At 37.9% G+C, this 27,810-nt stretch overlaps 1 protein-coding gene across 1 annotated transcript in view; it reads right to left on the minus strand.

The window, feature by feature from the left end:
* The window catches only part of IL1RAPL2 (interleukin 1 receptor accessory protein like 2), a 781,557-nt gene extending 770,906 nt beyond the window's left edge, over nucleotides 1-10,651 (minus strand). The window contains exon 1 of the mRNA XM_060182659.1: nucleotides 10,260-10,651. Within this exon, the coding sequence (XP_060038642.1) occupies nucleotides 10,260-10,651 (392 nt within the window). The remainder of the gene's footprint in view (nucleotides 1-10,259) is intronic.
* Between the last annotated feature and the right edge of the window lie 17,159 nt (nucleotides 10,652-27,810).

A 27,810-nucleotide genomic window follows, 5' to 3' on the forward strand; every position in this document is an offset into this window, starting at 1 on the left:
AACTCTGAGGTGCCAGCACAAATAAAGATTTGTGTTTCCTCTTAGCTCAGGACCTCCTCTCTCCGCACGTAGAACGACACCCCCCTAACACTTCCTCTCCACTATTCCAAGCTTTGGGTCCATGATTGCTCAACAATTTGTTTGGCTTTGTGTGTTAACTCTCTTTTCAGTCACCAGGTTCCAGATGTCATCAGGATGACAGCCAGGCTTCCTTGGACTGAAGACCCCACCAATGTGTCCTGGATCTGTGCTTCCCCAGAGACCCACCCTACTAGGGAAAGAGAGAGGCAGACTGGGAGTATGGACCAACCAGTCAACATACATGTTCAGCGAGGAAGCAATTACAGAAGCCAGACCTTCCACCTTCTACAACCCACAATGACCCTGGGTCCATGCTCCCAGAGGGATAGAGAGTGGGAAAGCTATCAGGGGAGGGGGTGGGATATGGAGACTGGGTGGTGGGAATTGTGTGGAGTTGTACCCCTCCTACCCTATGGTTTTGTTAATTTATCCTTTCTTAAATAAAAAAAAAAAAAGAGTTCATAGACTAGCAGAGTCAGAGGTGTTCGGTTCCCAGGAGAGGCAGTCATGGCAGGTACCTTGAACTCCTCAGCTAGGATCAGTCTGAGAAGGAGAAGCAGGGGCCAAAAGAGCAGAGTTGTGGCTCTCTATGCTTAAATCCATTTGATCCACCCACAGTCCCTGTGCATTTTGCACAGATTGAAGTATGCTCTGTCACCAGGCTGACATTAGCCATATGCTGTGACTAACTTCTACTTGGCTGGTATACTGCCTCACGACAGTTTTCCATAAGGGTTGGAGCAATTTACATTCCTACCAGCAGTGTATTTTTATTATATTTATTTATTGGATAGAGACAGCCAGAAATCAAAAGGATAGGGGGATATAGAAAGGGAGAGAGACAGAGAGATACCTGCAGCACTGCTTCACCAGTTGCAAAGCTTTCCTCCTGCAAGGGGGGACTGGGGGCTCAAACCTGGGTCCTTTCACATTGTAATGTGTGCTCAACCAGGTGTGCTATCACCACGCCCCCAGCAGTGTATTGTTAATAGTTTTTAAATATTTAAATATTTATTTATTATTTATTTTGGGGTAGAGAGAAATTGATAGGAAAGGGGAAATAGGGAGAGAGACAGAGAAACACCTGCATCCCTGATTCACCACTTGTGAAACTTTCCCTGTGCAGGTAGGGACCAGGGGCCCAAACCCGGGGCCCTGCACACTGTAATGTGTGTGCTTAACCAGGTGTGCCACCGCCTGGCCCTACAGCAGTGTAGAAGTGTTCCATTTTCCCTCTCCAATATTTGTTTTTACTGTCTTTTCTAATGCATAACATTATTACAGGTATAACTGGGTATCTCTTTGTTGTCTTTATTTGCATTTCTCTGATACTCAGTGACTTTGAGCACTTTTTCATGTATCTGTTGGCCTTTTCCATCTCTCCTTTGGTGAAGTTTCTTACCGTGTCCTCACTCCATTGTTTTAAATGAGATTGTGATTTTTATTGATTTTTCTGAGTTCCTTATGTATTTTGGTTATTAGCCTTTTATCTGAAGTATGTTGTAGAAAAATCTTCAGAGGGGTGGGCCATGGTGCACAAGGGTAAGTGCACATGGTGCAAAACTCAAGGACCAGTGTAATGATCCTGGTTCGAGCCCCTGGCTCCTCACCTGCAGAGGGGAGTTGCTTTCACAAGCAGTGAAACAAGTTTAAAGGTGTCTGTCTTCCCCCTCTATGTCTTCCCCACTTCTCTCGATTTCTCTCTGTCTTATCCAACAACAATAGCAATGACAACAACAATAACAGTAACAACAACAAAATGGAAAAAATGGCCTCCAGAGGCAATGGATTCCTGGTGCAGCCACAGAGCCCCAGAGACAAACATGGAGGCAAAAAAAATCATCTTCAGTGGTGTAGGGTATCTTTCTTACTGTTTTTTGTCTCTTTTGGTTCCAGTACCAGGCAGTTTTTATTACAGTTGCTCTGTGGTAAAGTTTGAAGTCAGAAAGTGTAGTGCCTCTCATCTTGATTTTTGTTTCTTAGGATTGTTTTCACAATCCTGGGGATTTTATGGTCCAGATAATTTTTATAGCTTTTTTTCTATCCCTTTAAATAAATTTGTTGGTATCTTGATGGGGATGATATTAAATCTGTTTATTAGTCTGGATAGGATGGTCATTTTGACAATGTTGACTCTTCATCTCCAAGAACATGCAATATCTTTCTATTTCTTTGTATCTCTATTTCATTGAAGAGGTACTCATAGTTTTCAGTTTACAGGACTTTTTTTCCTCTCTTAAATTTACACCTAAATATTTTTATTGTTTTACTGCAATAGTAAAAGGGATTTTTAAAAAACTTTTTTCTTTTGAAATTTTATTAGTGACAATATAGATTTAAAAAATTTTAAGTTAAGTGGTCTGGGAGATGGCACAGTGAATAAAGCACTGGATTGTCATGCAGGAGTTCCTGAGTTCAATTCCCAGCAGCACATGTACCAGATTGATGTCAGGTTCCTCTCTCTCTCTCTCTCCTTTCTTCTCCTTCTTCTCCTCTTCCTCCTCCTCCTCCTTCTCCTCTTCCTCCTTCTCTTCCTCCTCCTCCTCCTCTTCTTCCTCCTCCTCCTGCTCCTTCTTCTTCTTTGTCTTCTCCTGTCACACATGTTCAGTTCTCAGGAGAAGTGGCTATGGTGCACCTCTGCCAAGATGCTTCTGACCAGGAGAAGCAGCAGCCAAAAAGAGAGACCTGTTCAAAGTCACTTTTATACATTCCCTTCTCTGAAGCACCTCATCAGGGTGACTTCATTTGTATGCTAATAGTCCCAATCTCCTGGGGTCACAACACCCTAGGATATAATTCTAGGCTGAACCACATAGGATTCCGTATATTTAATTTGAATTGTTTTGTTGCAACTTGTATACATGTTCTTTTAGTCTGTTAGAATGCCAGAGTCTTGTCTAATTGCTTTTTACCTTTTTAGTACCATTCACAGAGTATATGCTTAATGAATATTTGATTAGTGAATAATAGACACATTTCATGCAAAATAACAGCAACTGAAATTTCACTTACATTATAAATAAAACATAGAAAATAAAAAAGAATGCACTCTTTTTCCTTCTACTATGGAATATTTTAACTTTTGGGTGAATAGAGGAAAGTGACTTAATGTAATTAATACTTAAATATAGCCACAGATATGTGACCCTTGATTATATTCACTCTAGAATTTTATCATAAACTAATGTATATGTTTTCCTGAATGATTCATTCTGAGTCTTACAGCTTATAGGTTTAGGGAGTAAGCACAAACAGATAAAATGAAATAACCATAAGGATGGAAAAATATGAAAAATATAGTAAGAAACAGACTTAGATCCTTCCATAGACCATAAAAAATTAAATTAAAAGGGAAAAAAATGATGTAACAACACAAGAACCACCTTGAAATCCAGAGGGGGAAAAAATCTATGGTAAAAGAACAACCGAAAAACTAAACAGTAAAATGAAGAGATGGGATTAAGAAGCCTCTTTCAGCCTTTAGGTTCATGATTAGTCAAGGATTTATTTGGCTTTATATATATGTTAACTCTTTTTTCAGCCACCAGCTTCCAGATGCTATCATGATGCTAACCAGACTTCCCTGGGCAGACAACCCCACCAATGTGTCCTGGAGCCCCACCTCCCCAGAGTCCTGCCCTCCTAGGGAAAGACAGAGGCAGTCTGGGAATATGGATCAACCTGTCAATGCCCATGTTCAGTGAGGGAGCAATTACAGAAATCAGACCTTCCATCTTCTGCACCCCATAATGTTCCTGAGTCCATAGACCCAGAGGGTTAAAGAATAGGAAAGCTATAAGAGGAGGGGATGGGATACAGAGTTCTGGTAGTGTGAATTTTGTGGAGTTGTACACCTCATATCTTATTATTTTGTCAATGTTTTCTCTTTATAAATAAAAATTAAAAAAAGAAGCCTCTGTGCAGGACAGCAAGCTGCATGCTAAAATAACTTCTTTCTTAAAATATTTATTTATGTATTCATTCCCTTTTGTTGCCCTTGTGGTTTTATTGTTGTAGTTATTATTGGTGTTGTTATTGATGACGTCCTTGTTAGATAGGACAGAGAGAAATGGCAAGAGGAGGGGAAGACAGAGAAGGGGAGAGAGAGAGAGACCTGCATACCTGCTTCACTGCCTGTGAAGTGACTCCCCTGAAGGTGGGGAGCCAGGAGCTCGAACCAGGATCCTTACCACAGTACTTATGCTTTGCGCCACGTGTGCTTAACCCGCTGCGTTACCACCTGACTCTCTCTTTAGAAGTTGCTAAAACAACTTCTAAGGTATGTAGGAGAGGAAGCATCACTGAGTCCATGGCACCCCAATCCTACAGTTTCATATCTTTAACACTACAACAGGAGCTAAGGAACTAGAGGTCATAAGCCTTGACTAATCATGAACCTAAAGGCTAGAAGAGGCTTCTTAACCCTTTCTGATAAAGTTGTGGTCTGACTTGAGATCCCACACTGTCTACCCGGATCCACCTATTGTCATTTATTGAGAAACTTTGTTCCACTCAGTTGTTCCCCTAAACCATATAGTTGCTAGCCAATAGAGGCGCTGAACCTCCCTAACTCACCTAACCCAGCAGACCTACCACCCTACCCAGAACCCCAAACTGCTACATAAGCTTATGAGAGGCTCTCCCACCAGGACTTGGAAATAGTAAATATGCAGCCTAGCTGTCCTGTATGCTTCCAGAAAAACACCTGACCATGCAATAACTAGCAAGTCTCAGCATCGGTCTCAGTATGCCCACGTGGAATGCAAAGGTTCCTTTGAAAGGGTGCTTCTTTGTCCTTGGCCCCTTGTTTTATGTATCACTCATCAGTAGAACACTTAGCAAACTGCCTTCCCTCACAGTTTCAACAACTCCTCAGTACCTGTGGGAATCACTAATCTGTCCAAGACTATCCAAATTTTCAGAGCAATCATGCACTCAACTACTCAAGAACTTGCAGTTTGAACACCAAGTATATAAGGTCTGGTCTAGTATCTATCAAGCACAGAACATTCTTCCAGATTCCACAGGCTTCCAGTTCTTGAAAATAAATGAAACAACATAGAAATTAAACTTTTCTGATATAACAAAGCATATAGGTCCAGAGAATAACCCAAATAAAACAGAGATACCTAAGATTTGGGAAGATGAATTCAAAGAAACAATCTAACTATGCCCTTGAAATGAGGATCTCAATAGAAGAAACCCTTTATAAAATGAATAAGTATTAAAAAAATCTAAGTGGACATCAAAGAACTAAGAGAAATAACAGCAGTTGGGAAAAATATATTAAAGGATTCTCAACAGAATGAAGAAAAAAGTCAAAGGTTAAAACCATGAGTTTATGTATAAGCTATAGGAAAGTGAAAAGAGAAAAGGAAAATGAATAAGAAAAACAGTGGAAATACTGAAATTTATGGGCCATCATTTAAAATGAATATGTATTTTCATCAAATGTATTAAAGGTGAAGAGAAAGAAAATGAAAAAAAATCTCATTGGAAAAAATAATAAATAGGGGCCGAGTGGTAGTGCACCTGCTTCAGTGCATGTTACAGTGCTCAAGGACCGGGTTCCAGCCCCCAGCCCCCACCTGCAGGGGGAAAGTTTTGCAAGTGGTGAAGCAGTGCTGCAGGTGTCTATCTTTCTCTCTACCTCTCTATCTCCCCTACCCTCTTAATTTCTGGCTGATTATATCCAATAAATAAAGATAATACAAATTAAAATAATAATAATAAATAAGAACTTCTCCAAACTAAAGAAGAAGATATCTGGGTCCAAGTCCATTCAAAATAAATCTAAACATATACACACCAAAACATATCATAAGGTGTCAAAGCCCTAAGATAAAAAGTGAATCCTAAAATAAAGAAGAGAAAAAAACATAGATGCACATATAAGAGAAACCCGAGATTTTAAAAATTTGTTTTTAATTTTTTTAAATTTATTTTTATTTTCCCTTTTGTTGCCCTTGTTGTTTAAAATTGTTGTTGTTGTTATTGATGTCATTAGTATTGGATAGGACAGAGAGAAGTGGAGAAAGGAGGGGAAGACAGAGAAGGGAGAGAGAAAGATAGACACCTGCAGACCTGCTTCACCACCTGTGACGCAACTCCTCTGAAGGTGGGGAGCTGGGGGCTCAAACCGGGATCCTTACACCTGCTGGTCCTTGTGCTTTACGCCACATGCACTTAACCTGCTGTGCCACCACCCGACTCTCAAAACTCAATGATTTTATAAACAGATTATTCAACAGAGAGATGAATATAGTAAGGGATGAGAAAGACAATGTTGAGTGGAAAATGTTCATAATGTTGAGTGTAGAAAACCTTTAAGTGAGGGTACTCTAGCCAGAAAGATTATATTTTATATTTGAAACATTGACAAAGAACCTCTCAAACAAAGAGCAGTTAAAATAATTCATCACCAGTAGACCAACTTTATAAAGAATTCTACAGGGACTTCTATAAATAGAAAAGAAAAATCTACTAAAAAGTGTCATGGCAATAAGATACATAAAATATATGAAATAAGAAAAGGAATAATGAAAAAAATAAATGAACTTAATATTCATCCACTTCAACTTAAATCTGCCTTTAAGTCTAGGATTATAGATATAAATGTAATAATCTCAAAACAAAGATATTTTCAAGAAACAAATAAAAGGAGGCATATGAAATATGTCAATGACCTGGTCTTATCAATTAAAAAGCATGGAATGACAATATGAATGATAAATAAACATGCCTGATATCTCCAAGAGACACATTTGAGATTCAATGATAAACATAGCTTCGATGTAAAAAGTTGGTAAACAATAATATAAACAAATGCCAGTCTACAAAAGAGAAGGGTTATCTATACTTGTATTAGACAGATTTGCTTTTGTAACACACAATAAGTGGCAAAAACTCAAGAAGATCAAAGTCATAGCAAGTGTCTTTTCTGATGACAGTGGAAAAGAAGAAATAAAACTATTATTATTTGCAGATGACATGATAATATTCATAGAAAACTAAAGAGTAAACTAAAAACTTTCCTAGAAGCTGTAAGTCAATTCAGGGATAGAGATAGAGAGAAGTTGAGAGTAAAGAGGGAGAAAGAGAAAAAGAGAGACACCTGCAGCACTATTTCTTAGTTTAAACAAATATCCCCTCTGCAGGTGGGGACTAAGGACTTGGACCCAGGTCCTTGGGCATAGTCACATACATGCTCAATTTGATGCACCACCAGGGGATCCAACTCTCAGATTCCTACAAAAACTCATGTACTGATTTGTTTCAATATCTGTTGGTTCAACTCAGGATTATATGACTACATTTCCCTCAGCTACAGATTAAATGGTCCCTGTTCCAAGTTTTTGTGAACCTATTATGTGGGATTTTGATAAATAGGATTATTCTCACTGTTTACATCATAATAAATTCCTGTACTGATTAAGTTTTGGGTGGTAAAGGAGAGAGACAGTAATTCTTGAACTGGCACCATGTGTGAAAAATGACTCACTTCACTATTCCTCTAACCCACTAACATGATGAGAAATTCAACTAATCATTCTTGATATTGGCCAAAGAAAAATATAAAAATGAGTAAGTGGTTTCTGAAAGGTCACAAACAGTAAATTTCTCTTGCTATGATTCAAATGGGTGGAGACTGTCACTGAATTTTTCTTATCAGCATCTTAAAACATATCAAAGTCAATCAAATACATTTAATGAAATTAATAAGGCAGAGAAAAGTCATTCAAAATTACCTTAAAGTGATACCAAACTGGGGGTTTTAGGTGAGGGTGAACATAGCCCATTGAGAGCCATTATAAATGACATCATAAATGTCATTCTTTAATCAGTGAGATAAAATTACATGAACTGAATTTCTCACTCAGTATACATTTGGAATTAGTGGCCACTTATGTCATTTGAGAAGAATTTTTCATATTTTTGAGTTTAAAAAAGATTGTTATCTCATTTATAATGTGTATGCCCAAATGTTTTCTTTTTTTCTTACAAAGATACCAAGAGATGACCTTTGAGAGTTTCATATATGCCATCATTCTTAATAGCTCTCTAAAAACTGCTGTATGAATGAGTTCATCAGTTGTGTTTGAATCTAAGAATTGGCTCAATAGAATACCATTTCCTTCCCTTACATTTACTTAGGTATAAGTTAAAAACAATGCTTTAGAAGATCTCTACAATAAGTACAAGTAGTATTAATCCACATGTACTGAAAGAGAAAGCCACCTATGGAAAACAATTTAGGGATAATGGGAAATCGTACAAATGCACAAAGTAGTACAAGACTTGATTTAAAGCATTTAGACTGAAAGATAAGAAGGCCTATAGATAGTGATACCTGGTATCAAGGAACAAACTAGCACCTACGTAATAGCTTCAAATACTATTCTTAATTATGAAGAATCAGAACTCCTAGGAAAAATGAGTGGTTGTAGGACTGGGTTAGAAAATATACAAGATAAATCTGGAATTTCTTATAGTGCTTGAAATGTAAGGGAGTGCTAAGAATACATATCACACAATGGTGGGATTATTTCAAAAGGACAGGTGTGCATCTGAAGAGCTCCCAATGGACAAAAAAGAAGCATAAGTCAAGACATAAAATAGAGAAGTTTAGATATAACCCCTTAAATAAGTGAAAATGCTATTCATTACAAAGGGTATGGTCAATGTGATTGCTGTTTCTCCCAATATCCTGGTATCCTTGGGTGTTTCCTACCACAGACTAAACTCCTTTGTCAAACAAGCACAGGGACACACACACACACACACACACACACACACACACACACACACACACACCATCAAGCATCATGAATTTTACCTATTCAGACATAGCAACTTGTTCTATTGAATTTTTGAATAGGAAAGGCTTCCTCACAGGAGACTTCCATGTGCTTTTCATAAAGAGGCAACAAAGCCTTGGCATCAGATAAAGTGCACAGGAGACAAAAATAGGAATGGTATGCATGTTCAAGAAGTTAAAGTCAAATAATAGAGTATAGGTCTCTGGAGGATGTGATCAGAGACCACCAAAACGGCAGAACTGAAAAGTGGCTTAAAGTCTATTCAGTTACCTACTTAAATGCCTAATGCAGTCCTCTATCAAAGATTCTAGATTTTAAATCACAGCACAGGTGTGAAGGGGGAAAGAAGGACGAACTGTGGAATCTCTAAGGACAAAACAGATTGCATTTCACTGTAAACTTCCTGCATACAAGAATTGTATCTGCAATATCTTCCATGTACAGTGCCTATATATACTTAGGAACTCAAAATTGCCATATGCTTACAAAGCCCCAATTATAATATTTGAATTGAGTGGAATCACATTAAATATAATATGAAGAATCAACAGTAATGCATTTTTAATATTTTATAGAACTTGAATAGAGACAGAGAAATTGAGAACAAAAGTGAAAGAGAGAGAGAGAGAGAATGAATGAGAGAGAGAGAAGCTTCCACCCTGCAGGTAGGGACAGAGGGCTTGAAGTTAAGTCCTTGAGCATGGTAACATATGAGCTCAAATGGATGCACCCCCCACCCACCCAATAGTGCATTTTTAAAAAGATATCTCAGCAGTATTTTCAGTTATTTCCCATCAACAAGAAAGTAGAAATCTTGTCCTAAATGATACTTGAGGTCATTTCCATGGCCATATGACAAGTTGATTGAGCCAACTGGCTCTATGCAAAAACAATTGCGAATAATACCCTGGAGCAAAGGTGGAGTTGGGTATGAAATGAACCACAATCATTTCTAAATTATCAATAAATGAGGACACACAGTAAATGGGAGTTCCATTTGATGAAAATTTGATAATAAATTGCTACATGGCCCCAGCAGACAAATATTACTGATTAACTGAAGCTCAATATGCACTGTAAACTTTCAAGAATAATTCCACTGTAAAAAGGTGAGACACGTGGTCTGGGAGGTGGTGCAGTGGATAAAACATTGGACTCTCAAGCATGAGGTCCTGAGTTTGAGCCCCAGCAGCACATGTACCAGAGTGACATCTAGTTCTCTTTCTCTCTCTCTTCCTATATTTCTCATGAATAAATAAATAAATAAATAAATAAAATATTAAAAATAAAAAGGTGGGACACACCATCCAAAAAGACTATCAGCTAAGGTATTGAACAATATCTTCACACTGTTCTTACCTTAAAACACAAGTGTAGAATCCACTGTCGTGTGCCTCAGCTGAATGAAACCATATTGAATCTTCCTCTTTGCTCATCCTGACCTCTGAAAAGATGATGGGCTCTTCCAGATCACCTTTGTTTTTATACCACATAAGCCTGAGCCCAGTGCTCTGGGCCATGCTATAGTTGGTACGAATATAACTGTAGAAAAGGGCACATTTCACTCGAACTGGTTCACCTGCCAAAGCCATATATGTCTTGAGATCCACTGACCAGTCAATGCATCCATCCACTGAAAGAAAACCAGATTGTATATAAGATACAGTAGCACTTTTAATAGTAGTAATGAGAACAAAAATCATTGCCAGCATATACTGAGGATTTAATATGAGCAGGATTATATCAAACATTTCACATAATTTACCTCATTTCAGCTTCCAGGGAGCTTATGAGATAAACAGCTTTAATCTTAGAACTGGGTAAAGGGGGAAGGTGGGCAGGTGGTGACGCATCTGGTTGAGTACACATTACAATGCACAAGGACCCAAGTTTGAGCCCGCAGTTCCCACCTGCAGAGGGAAAGCTTTGCAAGTGCTGTAGCAGTGCTTCAGGTATCTCTCTGTCTCTCTTCATTTCTATCTCTCCCTTCCCTCTGAATTTCTGTCTCTCTCCAGTAAATAAACAAAGATAACTAAAAAGAAGAACTGGACAGGGAGAATCCCTGCTTTAATCCTGGATTTTTGGAGAATAATTCTAGATCTTCACAGTAACTCTCTACCTGGGGCTAACTACATTTTAAAAGGAGCCCAGCCCACTATTCATATTCCCATGGGGGGGATTGTCCTGGAGTCCCATAATTAGTCCTTACGTGCAGAGTAGTCTGGAAAGTCGATCACTACAACTAGTCATGCTTCAAAAGACTCTACAAGACTGGATTGTTAGACGTTGAAACTGACTTATCATTTTTAGGTAACTCAAATGGTTTATCTAAACAGGAGACCCACAGAACAAATTTGATCACGGTGTCCCTATTCTGACCAGGAATAGCTCTTAGTGTGATACTATTATTATTATTATCATTTGTAGCATTATTAATTTACATATGAGATAAAGTACAGCAGTGAGAGACAACCAGAGCATCATTGTAGCATATGTGAGGGTTTGAACTCGGGACCTCATGCTTGAGAATTCACTGCATTATACACTGTGTGACTTCCTGAATTATCATTATTATTACTTTATACATGAGGAAACTGAGACTCCGAATTCAGTGACTGACCAATGTTACACAGTTATTAAGTAGTAGATAGCCGAGTCTCTAATTCCAAAGATAGCTCTGAACCCTTACCCTATAATGTTATAATGTGTCTGCCTGTATTGGTGACAGAAATCACTATTATTTGCTTACCTTTGAGAAGGCAAATATTTGGATTGGAAGCAGTGAGTACCAAAAGTGATGATTTGCCATTTTATTTCCTGCCAGTTTTCTATAGTATAACCTATTAACAGCAGATATTTGATCACAAAATCACAATTATATTTATTTCAGTATCTCTATGCCTGATTTGTTACTCCCCTGATGTGTACTAATGGTCATATACTATACTAATAAATTATCTCTTCTCCAAGAGGAAAATGTACGACTGGCTAATTTAATATGCCAGTCAATACAATTAGCATATATTCTCCACTTCCAACTGTTTACTTTCAAGGACATTCATCAAATTATACTATAACCTTTTATCTCACTTGATTATTTTTATAAAATAATTCATCCATAAACCATGTAAACACTGCCATTTTCAAATTATATGTTTCACTTGTAATTTTGTGAACTCATCTGCTTCCATTTATAGATGCTGAGATCTTTATAACCCAGTGTGATTTTTTTAAACTCAGTTGACATGAAGCTCAAAGTTAAGTGCTTTGAAGTGTAATAACTATATTACCTCCAAATTTTCTTTCTCTGTATGAGAGGTTATTGACCTATGGTTCAAGAACACTCAGAAAAGGAGGGTGCCTGAATAAATTTCAAGGTTGTTGGTAAAAGTTTGTGTCTATTTGCATTGTTAGATATTTTAGGGAGATTTTTTCCATAGCTTTTGATCAAATCTCCAAAATTAGTCCATGGCTCAAACATGTTTTTGAATGCTGGCTTCTGATTTCTCCCTGACTTCATTTATCATTGTCCTGCTACTGAATATGGGATTTTATAAACTAAACTGCCTCTAGTCTCCTGATAGTATGTGAAACATTCATTAGAAAGATGTATAATAAAATAAAAAATATATAAATTTTGATGAAGGGTATATATATATATATATATATATATATATATATATATATATTGAGGATTCAGAGAGCACTAGATTTACCATTGTGAATTTTGATGATCACTATACACTGCTGAAGCCACAAAGACAGAACTGGATGATACTAAATATATACTGATGTCAGGCTATATCTTTGATGGCTTTCTTTTATTCATTCCCTGGTATTTTACCTGCCATTTGTTACCCTCATAACCGTCAAAACTAGAGAGGGGGCAATCTGCATTAATTCAAGTTATTGATTTCTGGTAATTTACTGCTGATATAACTCTGGACTAAATGCAAGGCTAATGCTTATCATTTTAACATCTTTAAGTGAATGTATTCCTTTTTATGTTATCTGTGATACTGTTCCCATGAATTAATACAACTGAGATGCAACAGTAAAATTTGTCATATATATCACTTTATTAGTGTTGAGGCCTTGTGCATACATGATTTCACCACTCCCAAGCTATTTTTCATTCATTAATTCAGAAAGAGGGAGGGAGAGAGAGAGAGAGAAACATAGCACCAAAGCTTCCTCCTGTATGCCTCCCTATTGTACCAAGACTCAATCCTGCATCATCATAAGTGATTCCTGGACCTACTTTTTTAAAGCTTTTTACTATTATCTTTATTTATTGAATAGAGACAGAAATTGAGAGTGAAGGGGGAGATAGAGAACAAGAGAGACAAAGAGACACCTATAGCCCTGCCTCACCACTTGTGAAGCATTCCCCCTACAGGTGAGGATTGGGGGCTTGAACCTGGGTCCTTGCACATTATAACATGTGCACTCAATCAGGTGTGCAACCGCCCATCCTACTTTAAAAATAAATTTAGTTTATTTATTAATATTTTATTGTCTCCAGGGTTATCACTGGGGCTTCGTTCCAGCACTATTAATGCACTGCTCCAGGTGGCCACATTTACTTTTTCTTTCTTATTACAGAGGACAGAGAGAAATTGAGAGGCGAAGGAGGATTGAAAGGGAGAGAGGAAGATAGTTACCTGTAGACATGCTTCACCACAGCTGAAGCATCACTCCCCCAACAATAGTGAGGAGAGGGGTTCAAACTGGGAGCTTAGCACATGGCAGTGTTTGTGCTCAACTGGGAGTGCCACTGTCCCATCTCTCCTGGGGCAACCTTTTTAAAAACATTTTATTTCAGAGAAAGAAACAGATAGGCAAAGAAGAAAAGATTCCACAACAGTGCTCTAGTATCTGTGGTATTTTCCCTTTTGTCATGGTTCTCACATATAGTACCAGGCTCAAACCCAAGGTATACCACATAATAATGCCATTGCTCTACTAGGTGAACTATTGCCAGACCCCTCACAGATTTATTTTAAAAGATTTATACAGAGAAAACAGGGACTGGGCAGTGGCACACTCAGTTAAGCACACATGTTCTAATAAATAAGGACCTGAGTTGAAATCCTTGGTCCTACTTGTAAGGGGAAAGCTTCATGAGCGGTGAAGCAGTGCTGCAGCTCACTCTCTCTATCCTTTCTTTCTCTCTCATCTCTTTTTCTCCTTTTAATTTCTCACCATCTCTATCCAATAAATAAATAATATTAAAATGGACATGATTCTTTTAAAATATTTTTATTTCAATGAGAGATAGATACAGAGATAAAGACACACAGAAAAAGACCGGGTCACCGCTCATTCCTAGCTTATGGTGATGCTGTGGATTGAACCTGGGACCTCCAGAGCCTCAAGTATGAATGTCTTTTGCATAACCATTACACTGTCTCCCTAGCCCTACAGAGATGATTCTCAAAGATTCATCAATAGTCCAGGTTTTTTTTTTTTTTACCATAACCCAATGATTGGTATCATTTGATTAGAACTAACAAATTTGAATTGGAAAAGTAGCTTTGTTTTCCAACTTACCAATTTTATTTAAAGAACTTCCAAAATGTGTTTTCCAGCTTCTTCCTAAACCCCTTCAGTTTACACTTTTAATCAATCTATTGGTGCATATATATTCTATATCTTCACTATGTTAACAGGCTGTTTATCTCATTATTGCAGGACATGGTTGATACTGAAGATAAACTATTAAATCCTGGGCTTGAAAGACAATTCACCCAGTAGAGTTTTCACTTTACTATGCATGAAGACCCATGATCAAGCCCCAACATCTCATGAAGCAACACACATAGGTAAAACTCCTAAAATAGTGGAGCAGTGCTATTATGTCTGTATCTCTCTTTGTGTGTTTCTATCTAGGATTCAGTGGGGGAGAAGAGAAATTGAGTCTGTGAAGCCCCAGAAAAATCCTGGTGATAACTATACTCCTGAGATGTAACACTCTAATTCAAAGCAGTGAGAGATATTTAACTACAGTTAAATTAGCTTTATTATATAAATTGTGAAAGTACACACACTTTTATTTTGAGTATTATCTGAGAAGAATATATGATTCACTAAATTACTGGTAACTTTATTTTTTGTTCCCTTATATATAAGGTAGTCAGTAGGCAGACAGCAGATATGCAATAATGAGGAAAATATTATAAACATTTTCTATTTTATTCACTGGCTTTAGTAATCATAATACAAGGCTACAGTATAAAGCATCTCAAGATATCTTGGGGAACAGTCCCCAAAAGTAGACATGGGGTATGATGTTAGGAATCCAGGACAACCTATTTACCTGTCACCAAATATTTTCCCACACTGAACTTTCATCAGTAGAACTCCATTCTCATGAGTTAAAACATACTGTGTGTTTGACATTAAGCTAGTCCCCTGCTCCCACCCTGCTCTGTTGCTGATACTATGGCTTATTTACATAATCATTGTTTTGCCTGAAAGATTCCTCACCCATTCCTTTGATCTATCTTCTTTCTACCTCGAGACCCACCCTGCCTGCAGGGTACATTAATTCTGCCAGTGAAAACCCTAGGAGCTACTGAAGCTCCTTCCCGCTCTTTCTTTTCTCCACCCCCCTTTCCCATCCATCTCTGTTCCCAACTTGCCACTTCCGGTTTTACCCAATAAAGCCCACTTATGTTCCTGGTTTCACTCTCTCTTTTCTCTCCCACTTCCATACCTGGAGGAGGGCTGGGGTGCAGAGTGGGAGGTGGCCATTGTGGTTTGGCGCCATGTGGCTTAACCTGCTATGCTCACACCTGACTCTGGAGCTCCCTCATGAATAAAGAATTGCATTGCCACGCCACCACAAGTTCCTGGTCTCTCTTCCTGATGAAGCCCGGCAACTATCTAAAGAACAGAAAATCTAGATGGTGTGGTCTTTTGTTAGGTTATTGTTTTTAAAGAAACATAAGCCAAGCATGCCACTAGAGGAGCCTAAGGAAAAGCACATTGGATTGGGTGTTTACCTTGACATGCATACAACCCAGGATTGAATCCTGGAACCACATGGAAGTGGGGTGTGTCACAGCACTGAGGAGAGCTCTGACATTTTCTCTATCTCTCTCTCATATATATTCCTCTGAATAAAAAGTGGCTCAGGAGCTATGAAATACCACACACATGCACACACACACACACACACACACACACACACACACACACACCTCATTCATAAAAAGGTGACCAGAACTGAGAAGCATGTTGGTGAAATAATTAATTTAAAAAAACTACAACTGGCCAAAGGTCATTCCAGGAATCACAGGTGTCTCCATAAGAAATTTGAGTCATTATCTGTTATAAGATTTCTGTACTAACATATTATACTCTTACATATTTGGCAATATCTGAAGCACTCTTTAATATATTTGACAAATATATGAAGCAACAGATTTGCTATATAGTAAACAATTATGCAGGCTAAGACCAGGTTTAGGAATAAAATTCTACATCCCAGCAAAGGAAAGCAAATCTGTGAGCTTGACCTCATCAAGGCAAGTCTCTAACCTACAGAACAATCATTCCTATTCTCTTTACAACTCCAGTCACACCTGTTTAAGTCAGCCCATGAGAAGCTCTCAAGGAAAGTGGTTTGCAGATAGAGTGGCTTCTTCTACTTTACTGAGTTTCATTAACCAGTTGTGAGCACAAATAAAAGCACGATAGGGACAAAGACATTTTGGCCTCCCCTAACAGTGAAAGTCTGTAGTTGGATTGACATTTACTACAGATCAAACCCATTAAAAGTATGAATTAGTGCACTCTGGTCCTCTACTTCATAATCACTCAGTATGGCTATAAATATTCCTATCATTCTATTAGAAAAAAAGTTTTGCTTTTCTAAATTATCCATTTGAAGGCTGGCAAAATAGCTCACCTTGATAGGGTACTGCTTCGCCGTATGCACAAGCTAGCTTCAAGTCCAGTTCCTACCTCATGAAAGGAAGCTTTCCTGCTATGGTGTCTCTGTTTCTCTATCTCTGTCTCTCTTTTTATCTAAAGAAGTAAGATTGATGTGAGGAAGCCTAGGGGTCAGCCAAATAATGAAAATAAAAAATGAATTCTTCATTTCTTGTTCACCCTTGACTCTCACAAATATACTAAAAGAACAACACAGAACTTTGGTGGTTGGAACCATTAATATACACTCCTTTTAACTTATAAGTTTATAAATCACAATTTAATAAAAAGGGGGGTCAGGTGGTGGCATACCTGGTTAAGCGGTCACATTAAAGTGCACAAGGAACCAGGTTCAAGCCCCTGGTCCCCACTAGCAGAAGGGAAAGCCTCACGAGTGTTGAAACAGTGCTGCAGGTATCACTCTGTCTCTCTCTCTCTCTCTATCAACCCCTCCCCTCTCAAATTATCTCTGTATCTATCCAATAATAAATAAAAATATTATTTAAAAACACCATTTTTTAGAATCTCATCTCTCTGATCACTTGATTTAGACACAAATATATTGCTTTTGGCTTAGTCCTATTGTAAAACATGATAATATCTTAGCTATCTGATCTAAAACAATCAAAATGAAGCAAAGGACGTTGACTCCTTAGCACTCAGATCTATATTTTTTAAATATTTTATTTATTTATTATTGGGTAGAGACAGAGAGAAATTGAGAGAGGAAGGAGAGAGATCCAGAGAGACCTGCCACCCTGATTCAAAATTCATGAAGCTTCTCCCCTGCAGGTGGGGAGCAGAGGCTTGAACCTGGGTCTTTGTGCACCATAATGTGTGTACTTAACCAGGTGGGCAACCGCCTGGCTCCCTTCAGATCTCTATTTTAATCATTTCTAATCTTAAAAACAAGTGTTTGCTTAGAAACTTTGGCATGAATATTCAAAATAGGGTATATGAATCACATAAAAATGTGTCACTGTCCATGCAATACCTTTTTTTTAAATTTCCTTTTGTTGCCCTTGTTTTTTATTGTTGTAGTTATTATTATTGTCATTGTTGGATAGGGCAGAGAGAAATGGAGAACGGAGGGGAAGACAGAGAGGGGGAGGGAAAGATAGACACCTGCAGACCTGCTTCACTGCCTGTGAAGGGACTCTTGGGGGATGGAACCAGGATCCTTATATTGGTCCTTGGGCTCTGCGCCACGTGCGCTTAACCTGCTGCGCTACCGCCGGACTCCCTATGCAATATCGTTTATTCTGGAGATAATAGCTAATATGGTTCCCAGAAAGTTCCCTAGTAACCAAACCGCAACTATTTGTTTTCTCTGTATTTAAACCTATACCTCCTCTATACAACAGCGAGAACAAATACTGTCATACCAGGCAGCTATGAAAATTATTCACTAAAAAAAGTTTATCAATCCCCAGAACAAGACAGCATCAACAATAACGATTATTTTTTATTTAAAAATAATATTGAGCTCAGTAAAACTATAAACTCTAAAGGCTATGTATGTTGTAATTTTTATTGAAGGACAGAAAATACGGTTATATGTATAAGTGCAAATCTGGATTGTTGCCTGGAAGTTGAAGTCCTTTTCATATAAAGCAGTTAATACACATAAAAAAGGTGCAATATCCAGATGTCTTTGTGGCATTCATTGCACCTAAAGTCTTTTTAATGCCACATCTATCCCATATCAATATATTAATATAATATGTTTGTTGTCCTTAAATTAACTCACTAAAAACTGTATGGCATCATGTATGTGAATCCAAACAACAAATAAATTAAACCTTGCAGACACAGGGAATAGATTGGTGATTGCCAGAGGTGAGAAAAATGAGTGGAATAGTAAAAAAGAAATACACATTTCCAGTCAAACTAAGTAAATCAAGGGTATAATATACTGAATAATGACTCGAGTTAACACTGCATTACATTCTTAAAATTTTACAAAAAAATAACTTTAAAAATTTATTCATTTTGCAACAAAAATAACTTTTACACTATTATTGACTGATATTTCTCTATCTCTGTTGTATGCACTCTCCTTTGTGTGTAGAACACAAAGAAAATGCAAGAAACCATTTTCGTTACCAACAACCAAAAATTCAGCTGAAAAGTTATGAATTTTTTTAAAATATAAAATAACCACAAAAAGACAGTGCATACTTAAGTGCCTTAAAATTAATGTGTCTTGTAAGTTGTCTTTTTTTTTAAGTTTATGGAGGGTTAATGGTCAGAATACTACTTTTCTGTTATTATTATTTTTTTAAAGATGAGAGAATAGAGCACCCTGTTCATGAACACAGCGATTGTTTGAGGGCAATTCATGTAGTCACCACTGGAGGGCGGACTGTCCAAGTTTTTGTGTAACACATTTCCCACATTACCTCTACAACCAAGTATTTGCTTGGTATTTGCCACTCTCCAGTTGCCAGAAAAGAAGAGTCACACCACATGTATGGGGTACACAACTGTGGTCAATAGAGGAAACAAAACGATGAATATGCAGCTGAAATCTTCCTCAAACTGAATAATCACCTCATACATAGACCAGGTGGAAGACCTGGCACATGAATGCACAAGTCTCTTCTGTCATTAACCGTGCTTTTATGACAGAACAGGCACTGTGCTAGAAGCTTCATGCATAGTCTACAAATTCACTATATGTCTGCTCTGGGAAGGAAGAACTCTTATTATTCCTATGTTACTGATGAGGGAATAACTTGCTTCAGATCACTAGGATTATGGGGACAGAGTCCAAGTGAGTTAGGGGGCAGAATCAGTATTCCTAACTCCAGTGGATCCTATATACAAACTCTTAAGCTACTCATTCTCACTTATAAGCCATTCAAATATTAAAATTTGCTTGGTGCTATCCAAACCAACAGATATGTATCAAAGGGTCTATAATTTCGCAGTAGTGTAAACCTTTATAGTACAAAGTGTAGCACCAAAAATAACCTTTATGGAGGAAACAGTCATAAAATAATTGATGAAAATTATTTATGTCTGAATTACACATACTATCTACATAGTAAAGAATTATTAGATGTTTGTACTTGATTTAACCTTGAAGATAGGAACCAACACTTGAGTAAATTTTATCTCACTCATATAGATTCACTTAATATCAAATGTCTAGGGATGATCATCCAACCCTTAATATCACAGTCCAGGAGTAGCCTGCTGTGCTTATCTTAAATTTGTGCTTATTATATATCATACTATTTAACATAATTTATTCTCCTTCTTAACATTATTGATTTTAATTAATTTATTTACTTTCAATAGAGACAGAGAAATTGAGAGGGCAAAGAGAGGGTGAGGGAGAGAGAGAGAGAGACCTGAAGCACTGCTCCACCACTTGTGAAGTTGTCCCCCTGCAAATGGGGACCAGGGGCTTGAACCCAGTTCCTTGTGCATACTGAAATGTGTGCACTCAACCGGTTATATGACTGTCTATCCCTCCTACTTGACATTTTAATGTGGGAGATGCATGTCTTCTACTTCTCAGTTTCTCCCCAACACACACACACACACACACACACACACACACACACACACACACACACACGCTTCACTTTTTATAGCCCTGGCAGTAGATGATGTCTGTTCCAAATGGGTACTACATCTAGCACAAGAAGTGAAATTTTACAAGAAGTGCATAGTCTACCAGTTTGTGTTCCCTTGCTCTCAGTTCAGGTATATGGACAAAGTTGATTTGTCATTTTTATATAAAATTCTATCAGAGGGAAATTTTAACTTCATCAGTGAATCATTACTCATCAATAGAGAGAACACACCCACACTATAGTTCTATAAATACACTGACTGGCTTTCAATTCAGGATTTTAAAAATACTTCTACATTTTTTTTATGAATTGGATCATACACTTTTCTTTCACACATTTACCCCCTACAATTTCTTCAATGGAAATGTCTGCCTAAATGAAATTCTTCATCTCATTTCAACCTAGTTATTATGCTTAATAATTGGCTGGAAACCATCTTAATTTTCCTTTCATTACGAATCTGTGCTGTGCTTTATCAAGATCCTTTCTTCAATCTGTATCTTATAGTAACTAAAAAATAAAAACTTCAGGCATGGCTTGGCACAGGTTTAAGACAAATGAAGTTTTATTCCATCATGGTACAGCAGAATGGAATGGTATTATTTAGGTAGAGCAAAATAGGCGATGGTACAAGGATATACTAGGCCAGGCCTTGTTGGGCTGAGCTTCATGGGCAGGAGACAGAGATGACCAGAGACTCATGGCTGAGTGGTACGCAGTTCAGTCTTTATTCATGTGGAACACAGTGCAATCTAAGCTATCTCTAATCACAATCTTGTCCTTCTCTCTCCTGAGGCAGAAGAGTCAGGTCCGAAAAGGATGTACACAGAATAGGAGGTGGGAGAAGGAAAAAGTGCAAACCAGTGAAGATTAAACCAATGTCCTGGAGGCAAGGGGGTGCTCAGTCAACAGTGGCCATGCAAACAGAATACAGTGTTAAGCAGAGGGGACCAAACCAATGAAACAGAAGGGGTCTTAGAAGCAGAATTTAGAAGCATACCAACAAGGCCTGAGTCCATAAATTAGTTACAAGAGTTCAGCTACAGTGTTCAGTCTCCTGGGAGAGGCATCATGGCAGGGGCTTGAGAGGAAGGAAAGCATGCAGGAAAAGAGTGCTACAGCTGAGGATGCAGGAACAGCATGTAGTAGGAACAGAGACTAGCTACCAGTGCTTGGGTACATGTATTTAGATCCAAGGAGAAGTAGCATAGAGGGGGGTCCTTGGGAGGGGAACATACACTAACTAAAAGTGCACAGGTAAAAAGAGACCAAATCTCACTGAGCTCATGTTTAAATCATTTGGTTTACATAAGTCCATCAGCCTGACATCAGCCTCAACCATATGCTGATTACATCCCAAAACCGATTCACATGCTGTGTCACAACAGTACATGACAAGTGAGCCTCAGTTATGTTCTTGAGGTATAATCTGGGGAAAAATTAAGACCAGTTCTTCAAGTCCTGAGTACCTGATGCTTGATGAATTTCACTGGAATTAGCAACTAGCCAGGAACTCTTCCCAAGTGCACTGATGTTAATTTGAAGGCTACATCTACAAATGTGCCTGTGGGAGACAGGATAGCAACACTGCAGGCCTATCCTTCTAGCAGACTTTCTGCTGTGCCCTCAAATCTAGGATGCTTGGCAGTTAGCTTATCTCCTGTGCCAAGTCTGTCCCACCCCCCTGTTACCAGTCACTTAAGCCAAATACTTTGGGAGTCATCTCTGCATCATTCCTTTCCCTTCCCCCCTTCCCACTGACCTCTCTGTGATTATTACATAAGACATAAAGTTTGTTATTTCTTAAATGTTGCTAAATTCCTCCCCTCTTCTCCATTCTCATGGATATAAAAGTTACAATCTTTTTTCATGTATTGTTTGGACAACCACATTAACTTTCTAATATTTCTTAGAGACAAAGAGGCAAAGAGGTGAACTAAATAGGATTACAGAACTGAAACTTCTTTTGATGGGGTGGGAGATGTGCTTGAACCTGGGTCATGGACATGGCAAAGCAACACACTATCTAAGTGAGCTATACTCTTGTCCCTCAAACTATCCTTCTATATCAGGGATTGAGAAACTTTTTTTTTTGCCAAGGGCCATTTGGATGTTTAAAACAACAATCCCATTCCATACAAATTTATCAACTTAAAAATTAGTACTTCTTGGTACTATGAAAAACATGCCCCTGGATTAAGTGAATCTTGAGCTCCACTTGCAGTTCTTGGCAGGGTCAGAGCAAATGATTTTGCAGGCCATATAGGGACTGCAGGCTAGACATTCCCCACCACTGTTTTAAATGGCCATCCAAACGTTTCATTCCAATCTGTCCTCTACAAGAGAGAAGCAATCTTTCTGAAGTGTAGGATCATGTCCTTAGATTTTTTCAAACACATCAGTTACTGCCAGTATACAGTCCCCTCAGCCTAGCAGTCCTGGATCAACTGGTACTGTTTATCTTTTCTGCTCTCAGTCACAAAATTCACATATCAAACACTTCCATCAATGCCCACCATTTCCTGAACATGCTATCCACTTCTCTGTGTTGGCTCTTCTGATTGTTTCCATTAAATACCCTTTGCCTCTCTCTCTCTCTCTCTCTCTATCTCTCTCTCTCTCTCTCTATCTCTCTCTCTCTCTCTATATATATATATATTCTATCTCTCCTCCAAAACCAAGCTTAAAGTGACACTTATGCAAACCTGTTCTTTATTGCCCCATGGGAATTAGTTCCCTTGTGCTATTCTCACCTTGTGTTTGTTAACAGACTTCCAGTTTAAGGGGTGTCACATTTACTTGGAGGCCCTATAAGGTGTAGTGCATCATACATATATTACATATCTATCAGTAAAATCATGTATGTTTCCCAAACACATTCACTGGTGATCATTAGTCATCTGCATTCATCAAAGACACTGAAAGATTCCTTCTCATGCTACCCACCATCAACCATGAAAACATTTCTCTAGTACTCTTACTCCTACCTCCTTAATGCCTTTTACTACCAAAGCCTAATAATACCCTGAGCTCTGTTTACCTAGGTGTCAAGCTTAAATCGCCATCCTGAAATCCTGGGAGGCAATGAATGCATAGAGCACTGTTGGTATGCTTCTAATTCTGCTTCTAAAAACCCCTTCTGTTTCATTGGTTTAATACCCCCTGCTTAACACTGTATTCAATTTACATAACCAATGTATTCTATTTACATAACCACTGCAGGGCATTGGTTTAATCCCCACTGGTTCATGATGTGTTTCTGCTCCGCCCCCTCTCGTAGTACACCCTGATTTGCGCCAGTCACTTTTCGCTTCACCCTCTCTATGTCACATCCTGTTTCCACCCTACTTGGCCAGTATATATAAGGACAGAATAGTTCTTAAATATAGTAGTTAGTTTTAGTCTAGCTCGGCTTAGAAGCAGAATTAGAAGCATACCAACAATGCACTAGACATGCAGGAACTGAGATCTCTACTTCAATCCCTGGTGCCACAGATGCCATAATAATGCACCCACCCACTCACTCATTCACAAAATAAATGAATGTCAATAAATAAAGTGGCCAGGTTGTAAGGTATGCTGATTTATAACCTGCTGAGAAGTTCCCAGACTGTTTTCCACAGGGTTTTCATTTGTGGCAGCAGTGTAGAAGGGTTTCTTTGCCCCCATATTATCACCAACATTTGTTGTTTCTGTCCTTTCTTATGTATCCTATTCTCACTGCCATAAATTAACATCACACTATTGCCTTTATCGGCAACCCAGATGCCTAATAACAGATGAGTGTCTAAGGGAGTGGTGATGTATGTACACAATAAAATATTACTTAGCTGTTTAAGATGATTAAGTCAACTCCTTTACCTCATCTTGGATAGAACTTAAAAACATCATGCTAAGTTAGGTAAGCCCTAAGGAGAAGGATGAACACCAAATGATTATTCACTAGTTGCTAGAACATAAGAAACAAGTATAGAAAAAGAAAATACAAAGTAAAAACTTAGACTGGGATTGGTGTATTGCAGGGATGGTGGTGGGGTGTCTTTGTGGCCCTGGTACATGATAGTGGAAAAGGTTTGGAGTGAAAGTGCTTTGAAGACACCTATCATGGGGAGATGAGAAATTGTACCCATGTGCCAATGACCATATTATAAACCATTAACTGCCCAATAAAGTTGGTTAAAAATAAATAAATATTTATTTTTGTGGCATACTGGCTTACCTATCATATTAGTCAAAGTCAGAGAATCCTCAGTTTTCTGTTTTTCATTTTACCTCAAGCACTCCTTGGACTATTATGTTTTACTAATTATAGGCTTACTCATCTATAAAATGTCACACAAGTAAATGTTAATGGAGTAAATTGCTATGGCTGATACATTTTCAAGATTATCTGAAGAACAACATTTGCATTGTTGTAAATTTTCCAGCCTTTAGTTTCATGATTAGTCAACAATTTGTTTGGCTTTATATGTTAACTCTTCTTTCAGCTACTAGGTTCCAGATGCTATCATGATGCCAACAGGACCTCCCTGGGCAGATGACGCCACCAATGTGCCCTGGAGCCCCACTTCCCCAGAGCCCTGCCCAACTAGGGAAAGAGAAAGACAGTCTGGGAGTATGGATCGACCTGCCAATGTCCATGTTCAGCAGGGAAACAATTACAGAAGCCAGACCTTCCACCTTCTGCACCTCATAATGACCCTGGGTCCATACTCCCAGAAGGTTAAAGAATAGGAAGGCTATCGGGGAAGGGGATAAGATATGGAGTTCTGGTGGTGGGAACTGTGTGGAGTTGTACCCCTCTTATCCTATGTTTTTGTCAGTGTTTCCTTTTTATAAATAAAAATTTAAAAAAGCAGTTTACTTTTCCATGCTTGTGAGTAGAGAGATAATCATGAAGATACTGAATTCTAGATTGATAAAGGATTTACCAGGTCCTGGAATGATCCCTTTAGACCTCAATGTCAAGGTAGTATGCAAAAATGGTATGACTGTATGGAAAAAATGGAACAAGATAGAGATCATAAAGCATGGTTTTTAATTCCAACTCTGCCTCCTTAGTGAGAAACATGGCTCTAAGAAAGTCACTTTCTATTCCAAAATAATTGACAGCATTAAACTAGACAAATTCTATCTCAGCACCATTAAAATAGATCATCTGATGGTTAGTGAGGTCTTTTTGTCCAGAAGATAAGCTGCACATATGCTAAATTGGAAAATCTTCCCCTAGTAATACTCTTTTTTCTTAACTTCAATATTAGAGACTTTAAGAGAATATTACAGACTTCCATGATTTCACCAACTAAAATTAATGTTAAAATTTTTAAATTCACTTTTATTATTTGTTTTATTAAATAGCTAAAGCTTTGCACATAACCACCATACATCCTACCATCCCTACTTCAAACCCCTGCCTGAACACAGCCACTATTCTGTCTAATTTTTAGAGTCTACATACATTTATGTATTAATTACTTTTATATTTTAAATGGTTATAATAATGTGTATTTATAATAAATTGTTAAAGCTATCTGTATCTATAAAAGGCAATATATTAAATTATTGGCTTTACAACTATCACAAAAAATCAATATTGAAAATCTCATGTTTACCCTAACAGTCATCTCATAAAGAATATACTCTTAAGTAAACATATATGTTAATGTTACAACAATCCAAAATGGAGAAAGTCAAACTAGCAAAATTTTAGAACTACTATGTTAACTGGTAATTTTTTTTATACTTTGTCAACATAAACTTTTCTGTGCTGAGAACTTTCAGACTGCTCATAAAACCATCAAAGTTTTTTTTTTATTTTCTCTTTCGTTGCCCTTTTTTATTGTTGTTGCAATTATTATTGTTGTTGTTATTGATGCCATCAATGTTAGATAGGACAGAGAAAAATGGAGAGAGGAGGGGAAGACAGAGAGGGGGAGACAAAGACAGACACTTTCAGACCTGCTTCACTGCCTGTGAAACAACTCCCCTGCAGGTGGGGAGCTGGGAGCTCGAACTGGGATCCTTATGTTGGGTCCTTGAGCTTTGCGCCACATGCACTTAACCCACTGCGCTACCACCAGTCTTCTTCCATCAGAGTTTTGTTAGTCTCCAGACCTTTAGAATGATTGTACCCTATACCTAATATAATGCTTTGTTTTTCATACATCTACATGCTTTGCTGTCTACCTTCATTTATTTGTTCAAATAAGTTAAGAAATAAGGTTTCAGGACTGATCAAAGAGGTGATTGATTTGCCCTCCTCTTCCTGACTCCCATCATACCCAGAAACAGATACCAGATCCTGAAAACTTTTTCTCCTTACCCCATCTCCCAAGCATAATCCAGTCTGAACCCACCCTCAAATTATATATATATATATATATATCTCCATACAAGTGGCCAACACTACGTATGCCCTCATCATGCAAGAAGAGGGTCTACTTAACTTTTTAAATGTTTTTCCAACTGGGAGGTGTAGGGGCTGATGTACCCTTAGGAAAGAAATGTCCACACCACTAGAATCGATATGCACTGTCAGACAATGGCTACCAGTAGGTAGCAAGTTCCTGGAAGAACCTGTTGAGGGGTAGAAGAATTGAGTGAAAAGTGGGGGTACTCTGCTTGCTGGGATACAGGGTGGGTGGATCCTGGAAGTTCAAACAGGTATTCTATGAAGGGAAGGTGTGTGACTGGGAGGTCTGATTCAGAGACTGTCCCCAGTAAGAGAAAATGACCATGATCAAATCAGAGTGTATTGCCTGTGTGTAACCTCTGTCTGCACAGTGTTATTGCAAGAATTAGTTTCACTACCCAAGATGCTGACCTTGCCTTTTCCACTCTAGGAAATGAATTTGGTTTCAATTCCATACATAATTTTATTAATTTCATTTAAACGAATTTTAGAAGATTAATATATGTCACTGTGATTAGGTAGTGATGCTCTCATTAAAAAAGGGAAACAATTATTGTATGTTTCTTTATTGGAGGATTAATGTTATAATATCACTCACTATTCAATACGAAGTAGTACCAAGAACACTTGAGTTATGCTTTAATTGCATTATCTTATGTGGGAGGTAATTACTGTATATCCATTCATTACTATGTTTACATGTTTATTAATTATACCATTTATTTCACCTTTATAATAACATATACCATTAAGGACGTAATTAAATGGTTAGGTCATTAATTTCTGTATTATATAATGAATCCAAGATTATATTATTAAGATAAATTATAATTTATGACTACCACAATTATGTAATTAACTACTATTATGCTTTTTTGTGGATAAATCTACTACTTTATTAATGTCAAGGTAATAGTTTTCTTCTGCTTGTGAAGAGATCTCCAAATGCCTCTGCCCTTTCTTCACGAGACTG

This window comes from Erinaceus europaeus, chromosome X (assembly GCF_950295315.1).
Source record: "Erinaceus europaeus chromosome X, mEriEur2.1, whole genome shotgun sequence".
Taxonomy (NCBI): Eukaryota; Metazoa; Chordata; class Mammalia; order Eulipotyphla; family Erinaceidae; genus Erinaceus; species Erinaceus europaeus.